The 18,992-nt window shown below is 41.0% G+C and overlaps 1 protein-coding gene and 2 long non-coding RNA genes across 4 annotated transcripts; 2 read left to right on the plus strand and 1 right to left on the minus strand.

The window, feature by feature from the left end:
* Positions 1-7,277: 7,277 nt before the first annotated feature.
* On the minus strand, positions 7,278-12,132 carry LOC146448198 (uncharacterized). Its single transcript, XR_014861234.1, has 4 exons — positions 11,575-12,132; positions 11,372-11,430; positions 9,812-9,868; positions 7,278-7,405 (listed from the first exon to the last, which is right to left on the minus strand). It is a non-coding gene; the product is annotated as an uncharacterized LOC146448198 (long non-coding RNA).
* A 1,440-nt stretch (positions 12,133-13,572) lies between these two features.
* On the plus strand, positions 13,573-15,602 carry LOC146448199 (uncharacterized). 2 transcript variants are annotated; one of them, XR_014861236.1, is made up of 5 exons: positions 13,573-13,591; positions 13,727-13,785; positions 13,901-13,985; positions 14,098-14,166; positions 14,750-15,602. It is a non-coding gene; the product is annotated as an uncharacterized LOC146448199 (long non-coding RNA). The 2 variants fall into 2 exon arrangements; XR_014861235.1 differs by lacking the exon at positions 13,573-13,591 and having other exon boundaries at positions 13,631-13,785.
* Positions 15,603-15,665: 63 nt separating this feature from the next.
* On the plus strand, positions 15,666-18,948 carry LOC146448200 (uncharacterized; the record flags this gene model as incomplete). The annotated part of the gene is made up of 1 exon (XM_085102685.1): positions 15,666-18,948. A coding segment is annotated over one exon (2,136 nt), but the record flags the coding sequence as incomplete, so codon positions are not given.
* Positions 18,949-18,992: the final 44 nt, after the last annotated feature.

Here is an 18,992-nt window from a genome sequence, read left to right on the forward strand (position 1 = left end):
CTACCCACCAACTGCCTCGGCTCGTAAAGGGAATTAACGCTCCTATTTCTAAGAAAATAAAGTCATGGTGAGTTTTTGACCAGCAAAAAGCCGGTGCGCATTGCTTTTCCAAAGGCGTTAGTCTAGTCACCGCTTTTAGTTAAGTAGAGAATTCATTGTCACCGCTTTTGAAGGCAGTTTGACAAGCAAACCGGCCGCGCATTGGTTTCCCAAAGGCTTGCCTTGAATTAACTTGACTTGAAAATACATTTTCCTTGGAATTAATCTACCCACCAACTGCCTCGGCTCGTAAAGGGAATTAACGCTCCTATTTCTAAGAAAATAAAGTCATGGTGAGTTTTTGACCAGCAAAAAGCCGGTGCGCATTGCTTTTCCAAAGGCGTTAGTCTAGTCACCGCTTTTAGTTAAGTAGAGAATTCATTGTCACCGCTTTTGAAGGCAGTTTGACAAGCAAACCGGCCGCGCATTGGTTTCCCAAAGGCTTGCCTTGAATTAACTTGACTTGAAAATACATTTTCCTTGGAATTAATCTACCCACCAACTGCCTCGGCTCGTAAAGGGAATTAACGCTCCTATTTCTAAGAAAATAAAGTCATGGTGAGTTTTTGACCAGCAAAAAGCCGGTGCGCATTGCTTTTCCAAAGGCGTTAGTCTAGTCACCGCTTTTAGTTAAGTAGAGAATTCATTGTCACCGCTTTTGAAGGCAGTTTGACAAGCAAACCGGCCGCGCATTGGTTTCCCAAAGGCTTGCCTTGAATTAACTTGACTTGAAAATACATTTTCCTTGGAATTAATCTACCCACCAACTGCCTCGGCTCGTAAAGGGAATTAACGCTCCTATTTCTAAGAAAATAAAGTCATGGTGAGTTTTTGACCAGCAAAAAGCCGGTGCGCATTGCTTTTCCAAAGGCGTTAGTCTAGTCACCGCTTTTAGTTAAGTAGAGAATTCATTGTCACCGCTTTTGAAGGCAGTTTGACAAGCAAACCGGCCGCGCATTGGTTTCCCAAAGGCTTGCCTTGAATTAACTTGACTTGAAAATACATTTTCCTTGGAATTAATCTACCCACCAACTGCCTCGGCTCGTAAAGGGAATTAACGCTCCTATTTCTAAGAAAATAAAGTCATGGTGAGTTTTTGACCAGCAAAAAGCCGGTGCGCATTGCTTTTCCAAAGGCGTTAGTCTAGTCACCGCTTTTAGTTAAGTAGAGAATTCATTGTCACCGCTTTTGAAGGCAGTTTGACAAGCAAACCGGCCGCGCATTGGTTTCCCAAAGGCTTGCCTTGAATTAACTTGACTTGAAAATACATTTTCCTTGGAATTAATCTACCCACCAACTGCCTCGGCTCGTAAAGGGAATTAACGCTCCTATTTCTAAGAAAATAAAGTCATGGTGAGTTTTTGACCAGCAAAAAGCCGGTGCGCATTGCTTTTCCAAAGGCGTTAGTCTAGTCACCGCTTTTAGTTAAGTAGAGAATTCATTGTCACCGCTTTTGAAGGCAGTTTGACAAGCAAACCGGCCGCGCATTGGTTTCCCAAAGGCTTGCCTTGAATTAACTTGACTTGAAAATACATTTTCCTTGGAATTAATCTACCCACCAACTGCCTCGGCTCGTAAAGGGAATTAACGCTCCTATTTCTAAGAAAATAAAGTCATGGTGAGTTTTTGACCAGCAAAAAGCCGGTGCGCATTGCTTTTCCAAAGGCGTTAGTCTAGTCACCGCTTTTAGTTAAGTAGAGAATTCATTGTCACCGCTTTTGAAGGCAGTTTGACAAGCAAACCGGCCGCGCATTGGTTTCCCAAAGGCTTGCCTTGAATTAACTTGACTTGAAAATACATTTTCCTTGGAATTAATCTACCCACCAACTGCCTCGGCTCGTAAAGGGAATTAACGCTCCTATTTCTAAGAAAATAAAGTCATGGTGAGTTTTTGACCAGCAAAAAGCCGGTGCGCATTGCTTTTCCAAAGGCGTTAGTCTAGTCACCGCTTTTAGTTAAGTAGAGAATTCATTGTCACCGCTTTTGAAGGCAGTTTGACAAGCAAACCGGCCGCGCATTGGTTTCCCAAAGGCTTGCCTTGAATTAACTTGACTTGAAAATACATTTTCCTTGGAATTAATCTACCCACCAACTGCCTCGGCTCGTAAAGGGAATTAACGCTCCTATTTCTAAGAAAATAAAGTCATGGTGAGTTTTTGACCAGCAAAAAGCCGGTGCGCATTGCTTTTCCAAAGGCGTTAGTCTAGTCACCGCTTTTAGTTAAGTAGAGAATTCATTGTCACCGCTTTTGAAGGCAGTTTGACAAGCAAACCGGCCGCGCATTGGTTTCCCAAAGGCTTGCCTTGAATTAACTTGACTTGAAAATACATTTTCCTTGGAATTAATCTACCCACCAACTGCCTCGGCTCGTAAAGGGAATTAACGCTCCTATTTCTAAGAAAATAAAGTCATGGTGAGTTTTTGACCAGCAAAAAGCCGGTGCGCATTGCTTTTCCAAAGGCGTTAGTCTAGTCACCGCTTTTAGTTAAGTAGAGAATTCATTGTCACCGCTTTTGAAGGCAGTTTGACAAGCAAACCGGCCGCGCATTGGTTTCCCAAAGGCTTGCCTTGAATTAACTTGACTTGAAAATACATTTTCCTTGGAATTAATCTACCCACCAACTGCCTCGGCTCGTAAAGGGAATTAACGCTCCTATTTCTAAGAAAATAAAGTCATGGTGAGTTTTTGACCAGCAAAAAGCCGGTGCGCATTGCTTTTCCAAAGGCGTTAGTCTAGTCACCGCTTTTAGTTAAGTAGAGAATTCATTGTCACCGCTTTTGAAGGCAGTTTGACAAGCAAACCGGCCGCGCATTGGTTTCCCAAAGGCTTGCCTTGAATTAACTTGACTTGAAAATACATTTTCCTTGGAATTAATCTACCCACCAACTGCCTCGGCTCGTAAAGGGAATTAACGCTCCTATTTCTAAGAAAATAAAGTCATGGTGAGTTTTTGACCAGCAAAAAGCCGGTGCGCATTGCTTTTCCAAAGGCGTTAGTCTAGTCACCGCTTTTAGTTAAGTAGAGAATTCATTGTCACCGCTTTTGAAGGCAGTTTGACAAGCAAACCGGCCGCGCATTGGTTTCCCAAAGGCTTGCCTTGAATTAACTTGACTTGAAAATACATTTTCCTTGGAATTAATCTACCCACCAACTGCCTCGGCTCGTAAAGGGAATTAACGCTCCTATTTCTAAGAAAATAAAGTCATGGTGAGTTTTTGACCAGCAAAAAGCCGGTGCGCATTGCTTTTCCAAAGGCGTTAGTCTAGTCACCGCTTTTAGTTAAGTAGAGAATTCATTGTCACCGCTTTTGAAGGCAGTTTGACAAGCAAACCGGCCGCGCATTGGTTTCCCAAAGGCTTGCCTTGAATTAACTTGACTTGAAAATACATTTTCCTTGGAATTAATCTACCCACCAACTGCCTCGGCTCGTAAAGGGAATTAACGCTCCTATTTCTAAGAAAATAAAGTCATGGTGAGTTTTTGACCAGCAAAAAGCCGGTGCGCATTGCTTTTCCAAAGGCGTTAGTCTAGTCACCGCTTTTAGTTAAGTAGAGAATTCATTGTCACCGCTTTTGAAGGCAGTTTGACAAGCAAACCGGCCGCGCATTGGTTTCCCAAAGGCTTGCCTTGAATTAACTTGACTTGAAAATACATTTTCCTTGGAATTAATCTACCCACCAACTGCCTCGGCTCGTAAAGGGAATTAACGCTCCTATTTCTAAGAAAATAAAGTCATGGTGAGTTTTTGACCAGCAAAAAGCCGGTGCGCATTGCTTTTCCAAAGGCGTTAGTCTAGTCACCGCTTTTAGTTAAGTAGAGAATTCATTGTCACCGCTTTTGAAGGCAGTTTGACAAGCAAACCGGCCGCGCATTGGTTTCCCAAAGGCTTGCCTTGAATTAACTTGACTTGAAAATACATTTTCCTTGGAATTAATCTACCCACCAACTGCCTCGGCTCGTAAAGGGAATTAACGCTCCTATTTCTAAGAAAATAAAGTCATGGTGAGTTTTTGACCAGCAAAAAGCCGGTGCGCATTGCTTTTCCAAAGGCGTTAGTCTAGTCACCGCTTTTAGTTAAGTAGAGAATTCATTGTCACCGCTTTTGAAGGCAGTTTGACAAGCAAACCGGCCGCGCATTGGTTTCCCAAAGGCTTGCCTTGAATTAACTTGACTTGAAAATACATTTTCCTTGGAATTAATCTACCCACCAACTGCCTCGGCTCGTAAAGGGAATTAACGCTCCTATTTCTAAGAAAATAAAGTCATGGTGAGTTTTTGACCAGCAAAAAGCCGGTGCGCATTGCTTTTCCAAAGGCGTTAGTCTAGTCACCGCTTTTAGTTAAGTAGAGAATTCATTGTCACCGCTTTTGAAGGCAGTTTGACAAGCAAACCGGCCGCGCATTGGTTTCCCAAAGGCTTGCCTTGAATTAACTTGACTTGAAAATACATTTTCCTTGGAATTAATCTACCCACCAACTGCCTCGGCTCGTAAAGGGAATTAACGCTCCTATTTCTAAGAAAATAAAGTCATGGTGAGTTTTTGACCAGCAAAAAGCCGGTGCGCATTGCTTTTCCAAAGGCGTTAGTCTAGTCACCGCTTTTAGTTAAGTAGAGAATTCATTGTCACCGCTTTTGAAGGCAGTTTGACAAGCAAACCGGCCGCGCATTGGTTTCCCAAAGGCTTGCCTTGAATTAACTTGACTTGAAAATACATTTTCCTTGGAATTAATCTACCCACCAACTGCCTCGGCTCGTAAAGGGAATTAACGCTCCTATTTCTAAGAAAATAAAGTCATGGTGAGTTTTTGACCAGCAAAAAGCCGGTGCGCATTGCTTTTCCAAAGGCGTTAGTCTAGTCACCGCTTTTAGTTAAGTAGAGAATTCATTGTCACCGCTTTTGAAGGCAGTTTGACAAGCAAACCGGCCGCGCATTGGTTTCCCAAAGGCTTGCCTTGAATTAACTTGACTTGAAAATACATTTTCCTTGGAATTAATCTACCCACCAACTGCCTCGGCTCGTAAAGGGAATTAACGCTCCTATTTCTAAGAAAATAAAGTCATGGTGAGTTTTTGACCAGCAAAAAGCCGGTGCGCATTGCTTTTCCAAAGGCGTTAGTCTAGTCACCGCTTTTAGTTAAGTAGAGAATTCATTGTCACCGCTTTTGAAGGCAGTTTGACAAGCAAACCGGCCGCGCATTGGTTTCCCAAAGGCTTGCCTTGAATTAACTTGACTTGAAAATACATTTTCCTTGGAATTAATCTACCCACCAACTGCCTCGGCTCGTAAAGGGAATTAACGCTCCTATTTCTAAGAAAATAAAGTCATGGTGAGTTTTTGACCAGCAAAAAGCCGGTGCGCATTGCTTTTCCAAAGGCGTTAGTCTAGTCACCGCTTTTAGTTAAGTAGAGAATTCATTGTCACCGCTTTTGAAGGCAGTTTGACAAGCAAACCGGCCGCGCATTGGTTTCCCAAAGGCTTGCCTTGAATTAACTTGACTTGAAAATACATTTTCCTTGGAATTAATCTACCCACCAACTGCCTCGGCTCGTAAAGGGAATTAACGCTCCTATTTCTAAGAAAATAAAGTCATGGTGAGTTTTTGACCAGCAAAAAGCCGGTGCGCATTGCTTTTCCAAAGGCGTTAGTCTAGTCACCGCTTTTAGTTAAGTAGAGAATTCATTGTCACCGCTTTTGAAGGCAGTTTGACAAGCAAACCGGCCGCGCATTGGTTTCCCAAAGGCTTGCCTTGAATTAACTTGACTTGAAAATACATTTTCCTTGGAATTAATCTACCCACCAACTGCCTCGGCTCGTAAAGGGAATTAACGCTCCTATTTCTAAGAAAATAAAGTCATGGTGAGTTTTTGACCAGCAAAAAGCCGGTGCGCATTGCTTTTCCAAAGGCGTTAGTCTAGTCACCGCTTTTAGTTAAGTAGAGAATTCATTGTCACCGCTTTTGAAGGCAGTTTGACAAGCAAACCGGCCGCGCATTGGTTTCCCAAAGGCTTGCCTTGAATTAACTTGACTTGAAAATACATTTTCCTTGGAATTAATCTACCCACCAACTGCCTCGGCTCGTAAAGGGAATTAACGCTCCTATTTCTAAGAAAATAAAGTCATGGTGAGTTTTTGACCAGCAAAAAGCCGGTGCGCATTGCTTTTCCAAAGGCGTTAGTCTAGTCACCGCTTTTAGTTAAGTAGAGAATTCATTGTCACCGCTTTTGAAGGCAGTTTGACAAGCAAACCGGCCGCGCATTGGTTTCCCAAAGGCTTGCCTTGAATTAACTTGACTTGAAAATACATTTTCCTTGGAATTAATCTACCCACCAACTGCCTCGGCTCGTAAAGGGAATTAACGCTCCTATTTCTAAGAAAATAAAGTCATGGTGAGTTTTTGACCAGCAAAAAGCCGGTGCGCATTGCTTTTCCAAAGGCGTTAGTCTAGTCACCGCTTTTAGTTAAGTAGAGAATTCATTGTCACCGCTTTTGAAGGCAGTTTGACAAGCAAACCGGCCGCGCATTGGTTTCCCAAAGGCTTGCCTTGAATTAACTTGACTTGAAAATACATTTTCCTTGGAATTAATCTACCCACCAACTGCCTCGGCTCGTAAAGGGAATTAACGCTCCTATTTCTAAGAAAATAAAGTCATGGTGAGTTTTTGACCAGCAAAAAGCCGGTGCGCATTGCTTTTCCAAAGGCGTTAGTCTAGTCACCGCTTTTAGTTAAGTAGAGAATTCATTGTCACCGCTTTTGAAGGCAGTTTGACAAGCAAACCGGCCGCGCATTGGTTTCCCAAAGGCTTGCCTTGAATTAACTTGACTTGAAAATACATTTTCCTTGGAATTAATCTACCCACCAACTGCCTCGGCTCGTAAAGGGAATTAACGCTCCTATTTCTAAGAAAATAAAGTCATGGTGAGTTTTTGACCAGCAAAAAGCCGGTGCGCATTGCTTTTCCAAAGGCGTTAGTCTAGTCACCGCTTTTAGTTAAGTAGAGAATTCATTGTCACCGCTTTTGAAGGCAGTTTGACAAGCAAACCGGCCGCGCATTGGTTTCCCAAAGGCTTGCCTTGAATTAACTTGACTTGAAAATACATTTTCCTTGGAATTAATCTACCCACCAACTGCCTCGGCTCGTAAAGGGAATTAACGCTCCTATTTCTAACAAAAGACATGTTCCTTGCAATGAACGCAAAGTCATTGTGAGTTTTTGGACCAGCAAAGCGGCTGCGCATTGGTTTTCCAAAGGCGTGTCTTCACTTTTAACTTATAATAAACAACTAATGATTGATTGAAGTGTTTTTTACCTTGTTGCTTTTCATCTCCTTCTTTTTTCTTTTCAGTGTCTTCTAAAATAATATTTCTAAAAAAGATTTTTAATAATGTTGTTTTGAAGGTTTAACTGTACAAACTTTTACGTACAATATATATGGTGTATTCAGAAGAAAAATTCATATGAAAATATAAGAACCTATTTTAAGAACCATGGTAGGCTAAATTTGCTTTAAGTACCATTTATATATTAGAACCTACTTAGGCCAAATTGAAAATTTTAGGTTCTTATATGTGGGCTATTATTGTATCTATCTCATCACTTGCTAACATTTTTTTCTGATGTGCCATCAGGGAAGCGACTCAGTACTCTCATGGGCTATTTATAGCTGTTATGTATCTTTAATAACAATAATTTTAGATGCTGAATTAAACCACAAAAATTGGCCTTGATTTAGGATTACAGTGGGTGCATGTTTCACCCACAGTCTCTAGGGCATCACTTCTGAGTTTAATTGTGTCAATAACAAAATGCTTGAATATGATTGGTTCTTAACAGCCCATATTTATAGCTTTATTTTGCTATGTAACTCCAAAACTGTCCGATTTGACCTGTCCGATTACTAGAGGCTTATAATCGGACTGGTCAAATCGGACAGTTAAAGAACCAAATGAAAATCAAGTAGCAAATGCCACTAGCCAATGAAAGTTCACTACATGGCACATGATAACCAATCAAAATCAATGAAAAAATTGTGACCAGGTAAGCTGTCCAGCTTCAACTGGAAAAGAAAAATGGAGGAAACTAACTGGTCCAGTGACTTTTATTTAACAATAATTATTCGCCGAAGACGAAGTAAATATTGGTGAATATTCGTCGAGGGGAACATTCACCAATATTTAATGAACCTGAGGCGATTGTCAGAGAAAAACAAGTACCGTCCGAAAAATGTCGATTTTGTTTGTTTGTTTCAAATTGTCACGCGTCAATGAACAGAGATGCGCAGTCTGCCGATCACATGCTCAATCGAAATCACATGCGCAATGGATAAACTGCGCACGGCCTCAAGCACAATGTCAGTATTCTTTAACTGCGGCTTCATTAAGACGAAGCACTGACTTCTGTGAATGAATGTTGGGTTTCTCCGACCCGTTTACCAAAACAGACGGAGATGAACCAGGCTGTTTGGTGTAAAACCCGAGCCGGGATCACAAGTGTTAGCGATAGCATTTTATTGCACAATTTCTTGTTGACATGATGGCTTCGCCAGTTAACGGGCGTTTATAAATTGCCCTCGGAGATAAGCTGCTTCAGGTAGGAATTAAGTCATTTGGCTTCACTAAACAAGTACACAGTTGTCGCAGATGAAAATATTTTGTTGTGAGGCGGTGGTCGAGAGCCGCTCGAACCGACAACAAACAGTTTTCAGATTATAAAAACTGTTTTCTTTTCTTGTCACTGAAAAATAAAACTTACAGAGACATTTATTCATCTTGTTTACTTCCATGCTTTCAAATTCTGTTTTAAACTCGTTTTGTTTGTGAAATCATTCTGTTAATAAAGAAAATCTTGCTCGAATTCAACTTAATTTGTTGTCTTCATTTTAAGTCATCGAGATCGACAACATGCCATTTACAAGGGTTTTTTTTATTACAATAAGCAAAATTTTCATCTCTTGCCTTCGAAAAGTATCACCTAGGACTTAGCTGCATCTTTAGTGCCTTTTGGAATTGCATTATCTTTCATCCCATTTACTTCTTTTTCAGAAATGTCAACAAATAGCTAAGCGGGCATGTTGAAAGTTAATGCTCCCGCTATAATCACCTCGCACAAGGTGATTATAGTGGGATATGACGCATTCCTTGACCAATAAGATCAACAGAATCTCTATAATCACCCGAGTAATTATACTAATACTAAATATTCCAAGACAGAGATTCTCGCATTTTGTTATTGGCACAATTAATTGGTTATAGGACTTCGTGCCATACAATTCAGGGGTAATCAGGCTCGTAATTTCAAATCGGCCTCACACTACGTGCTCGGCTGATTTGAAATTACTAGCCCAATTACTCCCTGAATTGTACTCCACTCAACCCTATTACCATTACTTATAACAATGAAGCCAACCAATCACCCAAAGGAGTAATGCAAATGATTGGCATAATACTTAAAACTGAGAGAACCATTAGTTCAAGCCATCTGTTGACTGGCTGCTAGTAATATAACTAGACTGGACTCAGTACTACGGTTATATACAGAGCATCATGTTACTTCATTAGCCGCCGCACTGCATAAATCAGTCAGCCAAGTCAGTTATTAGTGTGCCACCAGGTTTCAGTTGACAAATCACTCCACCGACTAAAAACTGCCATGCCCCACCACCCATAGAATCACGAAAAAGCTCTCAATCTATCAATCCTCACTATGTCTGGACCTTGAGAGTTTCCTGGTGTGAAAATTTGAAATGAATTAATGAAAATTTGTTACACTTACCAATATTTCCATCTCTGGATTTCTCATCATGTTGTGAAAAGAGAACGTTGTTCCAGTCTGAAAACAGAACAGAAAATGGTTAATTCATTGTTGTTGTTTTCTCCATCTCCCAGGAGATGTGTAACGCTTCTTTTATCTTGACCTGGACTTTTGTGGTCGCATGGTTTAAAACATTCAGCAGAGCGGGATGTGCGGCAAGCCTCGGATTGCCAGTTAATTGCATGAAACGTCCGACTCTGTTAATTGTCTTTATAGTCTTACCACGGTATGTTTAAAAAATCTAAATACAATGTCTTTACTAGTCCTAACATATCTCCGAGGAGACCTCTCAGTATAAGCCCGGGGTTTCTTGAGGTCTCCTCGCCACTTCTTACTTCTTCTTTTACTACTATTATTTACTCCAAACTTATGTACGATCCTAGTCTATTATTCACTGTAACTTTCTGTTTGCATGTCGTGGTGATTATAAATAAATAAATAAATAAATAAATAAATAAGGTGTTGAAAGATATGCGAGGTCCTGTCCCTGTTTAGGTGTTCGCGAATGCGTGTCGAAAGGTGTCGGCTGGTTTCGCCGACATTGCAAGAATTACAGCTTGCACAGGTAAACTTGTAGGCAACATTCAAACTAAGTTTTCATTACAACATTCACTGTTGATCAACCACTCAGGTTACGAGAATAATGGAAATGATCACCGCAGACAATTTGTGTTGATGTGTAACAAACTTTTCTCACTAGTGCCATAAGAAATATTTGAGAATAGTTATGAGAAAATGAATATTGATATCGTGGCTTAATGGGTTAAGTTCTATCAATAAGTAATATCCTGGGTCAATGGTATAAGAAAATACACAAATCAATCTGTCAAACAAATAATTCCTATTTGAAAATTATACTCTGTGCACCAAAGCATACTGTATGCCACCAACTAGATTTGTTGGTTCTTGGCAGTTGCCCGATGATAATTTGCTTGGTAAGAAGCATGAAACTCTGAGTAGCAATAAATGTCTTCTACCAAAATAATAATCCAACTCTGCAAATCTATATATATTTATATATTAGCTTGAGTAAGAGGTTATACCAAACGATGCGCTCCCAGTAGAAGGATCCATGGATATAGAGGCTTAACGGAAATTTTTAGTTAAACAAACGGGGGAAAACGCATAGGCCAACTTCTGACTGGTCCAGATGAGTTTGATGAAAACGACGTTTCGGCCGTTCAGCCTTCTTCAGGTTAAAAATACTTATTTATTGTTTAGGCATGAGGGTTGAAATGTGTGTAACAACTTATCAATTACTCGTTATTATTTCAGTGTAAAAACAAGTTCAAATAATTATCGTCCCATTTCTATTCTCTCAATATTCAACAAACTGTTAAAAAAGTTAGTGTACAACTGAATGACTCCCGGGAAAAATCGCAGGCCACGTGCAAAAGCTATCTTAAATGTCGATGGACTTTCGCGGTAAAAAATCACACATGTACACCAAATAAAAAAATAAAAAAAACGAGAGGGACGCACTGTTACAAACAGCCAGCAGGAAAAACAAACTTTACATACCTTCCTTTGACAAAAACATTCTTCCAGTGCTCTTTAAGATGGCCGACAATTACGCATGGCTGAAAGGCAAATATATGACCGATTGACCGATCCAGGGACACATTTCGCCCCGTCAATTGCCCAGAAAGAAAGATATTTTCCCACTGATGCTATAATGCAGCGTAAATTAACGAAAAACACAGTACTTTGGCTAACAACAGTACCTGCTGAGAGAGATGTCGTCGCTTTTTCCGTCTTTGCTAAGCAGACGCGAACACAACTGTCCCCCTTGCCTCCGGGACGGGTGGGAAAGGCACGTCTTTGCTCAGTCCTAGGTCGTATCTGCCTCATGAAAGCGAGATTTTACCTCTCTGGTGCGGAATTTCCACTTTTCCGACACTAAATCGGATATCCTCGGAGCCCGTCGACACAACATCGGCAAGAAAGGAAGGGCCGAACAAAGAACCGAAGAAATGGCCTCCGACGAAGAATGGTAGCCATGACAACACCTAACGCGGTATAAACTGAAGACGGATAACTCTTCAAATTCTGGTGTACTTTGGCTTCTAATTCATGCTCACCTGAACATTTCTCCAAATAAACCACAGAAATTAAAAGTTGATACCTTGACGAATGACATATGTCAAAATCTTAGCCGTACTTGTCGCTTTTCTGCGCTGGTGGATGGCTGCGATTTCAACTTCGCTTATTCGATCGACGCGTAGCCGCCATATTTGACAAAATCTTACCCCACCAGGGTGTACAGGGTGAGGATTTTCTGATTTTCGCGAGAGCCAAGGTTTTAATTTTCGCTGTCGTGACGCGCTAAAAATCGGTTTTACTATATTTTGGTTCAACCTCTCGTCTCAGTAGAATCACTTTTAATATTCCTTTAAATTTGCGATTTAGAAATTAATTAAAACAGTGTTCAATTGCAAATTTAAATTTAGTGATTTTTTTTTCCCAAAATCATAAATAAAACTAGTAGTAATCAAAGATTATAGTGCGTCGGCTTAAACCCTTACACACCTAACTGGGTTGCATAAATCATATTAAGATTACAGGAACCACGAGGAACGGAAGGAAACGCACGCGGGACGTCAATATGCTATTGTGACGTTTTTGTAATGAACGGTGAAAGAAAAGTTCCTCGGAGATGCATGACATGACCACACGGAAGAAGGGTTTAATATACCCGAAACGTCTGCGTTTTTTTAAAACCATTTTTGACACTTTTCTATATTTATTTTTATATCAATCATATCCGATATACAACCTCTTTTCTCGATTTCTCGCGCTAAGGAACGCGCGCGCTGGGCCTGATGTACAGTATTGGGACGACTCGATTAGGGAGCGTCTCCTTCGTCGACGCAATAAAAAATAAATAAAATAATAAATAAAAAGAAACATAAATAAAAGGGTATTACCGTGTGATTCAAAGGAATGAATCATTGCTTTGCGGGCTTCGTAATTAGTTGATATTTTGTCATTTTTTTTTTAATATGCAGTGCACATTAAAGCTCAACATAGGCAAGCTCTGTTGAGCTTTTGTAAAGATCCCCCGTAAATAGTTATTACATAGTAGCGGGCGTCAAGAAGAGGATGGAATACTTACCATTAAATTCATTAAATTCATTATTCTTATCACTCTCTGTTAAACAACGGGTTGGAATTTGCCCCTTTAATTGATTTTCGGGCCTTTTATTAATTATCACCCGGCGTTCGAAAACACGGGTTGAAATCTGCCCCTTGTGTGTTCTCCTTCAACGCAATTGTCAACCCTTAGTTAATGAGGAAACAAGATGTTTTTGCGCTGCGATCCGGGGTCATTGCCCGCAGTAGGAATCATTGCACTGTTAACCTTTTTGGTTTCATTAATTTTGTACGAGTGAAAACATTGCGCGTTTTAAGTATCAGGACGTTTGTAATCCGTACAATAAAACACCTTATCTGACTGACACCTTCACTTGTACTTTGCTGCAAATGGGCGGTTGCGTTGCCCCAGTACACTGTCGGAAGCGGACCTTCTTTGAGTCATACGCAAATAGCCGGAAGTCACACTTCACAGATTGCACTTTGCACTATTGATAACATTGTTCTTGTTTTAGTCTATCATTACCGTGCCTCTTCTTCCAACACGGACCAATCAGAGAACTCCTTTAAGTGACGCCACTTGAATGAAAAGCTTCATTTCCTTGCTTTGAATTTGTACTTTGGCCTATCACCATTAGAAGTAACTTGGTAAGATAGTCTTTTTCTTCATTTACTTGCAACCAGCATAAGGCCAGGAAAAATTCAAGCGATGTTGAGCGGGTGCATTTCAAAAAGCTGTCTTCTGATATGTATGCATGTTTTTTGACTTTTTCTTGGCCGCAGGATGTAAAAAGTACCAAGCGCTTCGGATGGAAACAAAAGCCGAGCTTTGCAATACACTGGTGAGTACCGCATGTAGTCCGCAATCACAGCAAAATTTCTGATGAAAAACTGATCAAAACTGTGTTTTCCCCAGCTAAGATACTTATATGCAATGTGGCTTTTCTCTCTCGGCAGGGATTTATTTGTACAAGCTAGTTAACTGTTTGAACAATCTCGACGCAAGGCAAAGCCTGGCAGCTCGCCTGTTAGCAAGAAATCGGTGAGTTTTTTTCCATTCTTGATAATGACAAGCGTTAGATTCATCGAAACTTTGAATTATAATTAGGTTACTCTCGACAACAAATTATGAGCGCTTTTCTCTTCGTTCGTAGATCCATTTCTAAAAGTTTCATCTCGACTCAAGGAAAAGGCACCTTTACGCCAGGCTGTTAAAGAAATTGGTGAGTACCTATTAAGAATAGTGTTTGTTCGGCTGCCTGTATGCAAGGATTCGAGAACACGGCACATCTCACTCTTAGTCAGAACTAGAATTATTCTTTCGATTTTTTTAATCCCAGTTGTGTGACTCGCAATTTCTACTCACTGAGGTCGCGCAAAAACACAGGGGCACCCAACGTATCGTTTCGGTAAATTATCTGTTCGGAAGGCCCTTAATCCCCTACAATTTTCTAAAGGGAATTTTCACCCCGAACTTTCGTGATATGGGAAATTTAACGCCTAGTGTTTTTGGATTGATAAAAATGTTGATTCGGGTACCAAAAAAAGGTCAGCTAAGATTTTCGGAAAGGAATTAATACCTAAGGTTTTCGGGAAATGGACAAAAATGCCTTACTAATTTCGAAAAGACTCCTAGAATGACCAAACAGATAAAAATATTATAGCGCTGCCTAAAATGAACTTATAGAGCTTTAAAGCCACTCCAGATCGCCTAAAATAACGTTTCACAGGGTGCCCCTGAAAACAAAGGCTCATCGTATAAGTAAAAGCTTTTTACTGATTTGGACGAATTCCTGTCTGTTTCAGAACCTTTGGGCTTGAAGTTCTGATATCGCCGCCATGCAGATGACTGCAGCTCCACGTACTAGTGTAGCAACAAGCTGAATTTCATGCAGACGACTGTCCCAGAACAAGATCAATTTTTGCTGAACACGTCTACATAGCATTGTAAGAACACCAAAACCAATAACTTTTATTATTGTTATTACTAGTATGTGCTACTGTTTTTATTTGTTAATTATCGATTCTGGCTAAAGTGACATTTCTTTTCAATTCAATTTAATTCAATTTTATTCACACTTATTACAATTCGATTTAAAAGATGTCGTTAGCTATGGAAAATCTATCTGCAATTAGGCGTGGTAAGGAAATTTACTATAGTTTTCTAGAAGCGAGGTCTAAATTGTTCTGTACGATTGAAGACAGAAATCTCAGTAATGCGATGCGTTTTCTGGATATTAACATCATAGAATGTACAGTTCAAGAACGTTTGTCCTTGCAAGAACGCCTTCCATCCAATTTTTATCCTTTTACATTAATTAGCGAACGAGATTTGTTTCGCCTTCGAGGACTGCTGCTAGATTTTGGCCGGGAACAAGGCCCAGCGCCTTTTTTGGGTACTCCATTGACACTTGAAAGCAGTTCTCAAGCCAAATCCGCCTTCGTTCAAAGAAGTTTCAGTGCCGCGCATAATAGCGAGGGGATAAACATTAAATCTAGTTCCTTGCAAGGACAAGCGGACGACAGCCTGACCCTAAAACCTCGAAGCAGTCTCACAGAGCAGACGGCGAGCTTAGAAATTCCACCTAGTTTCTTGCCAGGCAGTAAGGAAAATAGTGCGAATCCGTGTTATGCTCAAAGTACGAGTAGGGAACTGAGAGCGCAAGGCTTTTCTAGTTTAAACACTCGGCCATCTAGCCTAAAAAGCAGTCTCACAGAGCAGACGCCGAGCTTACAAATTCCACCTAGTTTCTTGCCAGGCAGTGAAGAAAATAGTGCGAATCCGTGTTACGCTCAAAGTACGGATAGGGAACTGAGAGCGCAAGGCTTTTCTAGTTTAAACACTCGGTCTTCTAGCCTAAAACCTCGAAGCAGTCTCACAGAGCAGACGCCGAGCTTAGAAATTCCACCTAGTTTCCTGCCAGGCAATGAGGAAAATAGTGCGAATCCGTGTTACGCTCAAAGTACGAGTAGGGAACTGAGAGCGCAAGGCTTTTCTAGTTTAGACACTCCTTCTAGTTTCTTGCGAAGTAACGTTGGTGATAGCAATGAACTCGCTCGAACAAGTGAAAGTTGTGTGAGTGATAAAGATAATCCGCAAAATAAATTGAGTTCTCTGGTAGGGCCTAGTAAAAGCGATAGCAGACACCTTCGCGATCTGGAGTTGTTCGTCGATGAAATTGATTTCACTCATCCGAAGCAATCTACTTCAAAATCTCAGATTAATACAAGCGATAGCGATGCCACTATCCGGAAAGATTGCCATTTCGGTGATCCTTGTCGTCCGGCGACTGAAACAGCTACATGCGACGAATCTCCTAGCGCAAAGTCAGTACTTGCGACTGCGGATGTTAGCAGTGGTTTAAAAAAAAAACCGAATCAACGTCTTCCTGAATCAGAGATGTCACCTCGCTTGCGCTCTGAATTAGCCGAAATTCGTAAATTTTATTCGGGTGATCTTAATTTCGACCGACAAGGGGGTCCATTGCAGAGCAGCACGTTGAACAAAATGCTCGAAAGACTTGGCTCATTCCTTTGGTTCTTGAAAAATGTAAAAAGCCTTGAACCAACTTTGAAATACTGCGAAGATCCGCCGTTAGTGCAAGAATTTGTCAAGTACATGATGGACACGCGTGGTGTCAAAGCAGTTACCTGTAGTCGATATATCACATGTTTCATAAGCGCCAACAAAGTACCCCTTGAATCGCGCGCTAGTCAAGAATCTTCTGATCTTTTAAGTGAAAACTCGGAAAAAATTAGAGCAATTCAAAGGCAATTAGAACGTCTATCGCGAAAAGATCGAGTGGATGAATTAGCCAAGAAACCCCAGGTAGAAAAAGTCGTGTACTCTGAATTTCTAGAACTTTGCCGAGAATTAAAATGGGAGGTCACTGAAAAAACCGGCGTTTGTCAGGCTAGGAGTTGCATGGATTTATGCTTGCTCTTACTATACTGTTCGGCAAATCCCGGGCGCGTCAAAGAATACGTTACACTGCGCATCTTTAACGATCAAAACGAGGAGCAATCGAGGGATCAGAATTTTATTTGTTTCAATCAAGACGGCAGTGTTGTGTTAATCGAAGACGCTTATAAGACGAGAGCAACGTATGGACCAAACAAAACGGACCTAACTCCAATGAAATTCCTTTGCTACTATCTTGAAATGTATAAAACTAAAATGAGACCTCGTTTACTAAATGGGAAAGATCACGATTATTTTTTTGTCAATCAAAGAGGCGACCCGTTTTCTTTGACCTCCTTCTCCAATTACATATCGGCCTTGTTCGAGAAACATTTTTCCGTCAAATTGACTACCGCTGACATGAGAAAAGCCGTGGTGAATCACTTTTTGAGCTTGCCTCAAAGTGGCGACTACTCCCTCCGAGAATCTTTCGCCACGTTAATGAAACATTCTGTGAGAACGCAGAAAAGATATTACGACGAACGGCCGCTAGCCCAGAAGAAAAGCAGGGCGCTTGATCTATTGGCCTCTGTGGCTTCTCGAAGTGTAGGTGACGACTCCGTTGAAGTTCTAAGTGATTCGGACGAGGAGGGAAATGTAGAATATCTACCGACCCCGGGAGAATTTGTCGCTTTAGTGGCAGCCAATTCGACGGCAAAATTCCCTGAAGTTTTTGTAGGTAGGGTTATTAGGCTTACAGAAGACCGAAAAACTGCCTATTTGGCCGAATTTTCGGAGGAAGCACCTGGTAAATTTAAACTGAGTGCGGGAAAAAGTTTTAGGGAGAATGTGAGTGCTTTAGTATATCCAATCGATATTGTCTATTTACACTCTGATGGCGAATACGAACTCAGGACACCAAAAATCGATATACATCGTGAGGTCCATAAGAAATAATTTGGCAATGTTTTTGTTTGATTGCATTAGATAACCCCATCAAATATGGCTAGACCGATGTCACCGCTGGCGGATCTAATGTCTTTTGAAGTGCTCAGGGAAATGGACTTGTTGCCTCAACTGTACCAAACATTTCTCGACAGTAATAACAGGGCCGTCCTCTCTTTGCCATGCAGAAACTTTTCTCGTTCGATTTCATTCCATCTTCTGTCGCACACCAGCGAATTTTATTGCGCGTTTCTCCGCCACACTGAACCCGAGCGCAAGTGCACACTTTGCTTACAAAATCATGACCAAAGGCACCTGTGTCTACCAGAAACGTTCGAGACGGAGGCAGTGCATATACTCTGTGACATGTTGGAGTGGAAACTAAATTACCTGACATTCCAATACGACCTCGTGTCTCTCGTAAGACTGTGCGGATATTTGCTCATAAAACCGAATGTTGTCAACGCGTTTCTTGTATACTTGCTGGACATAAAGGAAGTTCGCAATTCCAAACGCGGACCGGTGTTTACGTACGAGCTCTACCAGAACGGATTTCTCCAAACTGCCCAGTATTTCGCTGAAGGTGTCGACTGTCCAAACTTTTACGACGTTTTGAAAGAGAACGAAAGTTACCGAAATGTGAAACGAAAAGTGCGCAACTATCAACGCTATAGGGTTTTTGCACCAACATACACCTACCCTAATGGGACGGTAAAGTTTTCTAGAGTCAGAGCGGGCTTCTTTTGGCACTACTATGACACGCCTCCGATAGATTATGATGATGAGTCGCTAGGAATAGGCTGGAATGGCTGGTGGCCATAAAACTGCTCGCGTTTAGCCAGGCTCAGTGCTGTTAGTAAAAAAAAAAAACTGAGGAATTTGGATCTTGAAGTTGTTATCGTGTTTAGCGGGCTTGCTGTTAACCACCTTCGCGATGTCTGGTATCCGTCCGAAGTTTATAAGCAGCTTCCCGTTTCAAATAGGTAACAACTGCCATAATATTTTCCGCTGATGTTAGTGTCTATAAATCAATTTATATTTAGTTGCAGAATTGAGCCGGCTGAATGTTTCGCCTAGTTATAGCAATGTATACTATCCTTAGCTGTATGACAACACTCAGCTTGCTATAAATTGTAGTTAAGTTTAAAAAATTTATGGCTCGAATGGCTGGTGGCCATAAAACTGCTCATGTTTAGCCAGGCT

This window comes from Pavona decussata, unplaced genomic scaffold, assembly GCF_977016875.1.
Source record: "Pavona decussata unplaced genomic scaffold, jaPavDecu1.1 SCAFFOLD_1266, whole genome shotgun sequence".
Classification (NCBI taxonomy): domain Eukaryota; kingdom Metazoa; phylum Cnidaria; class Anthozoa; order Scleractinia; family Agariciidae; genus Pavona; species Pavona decussata.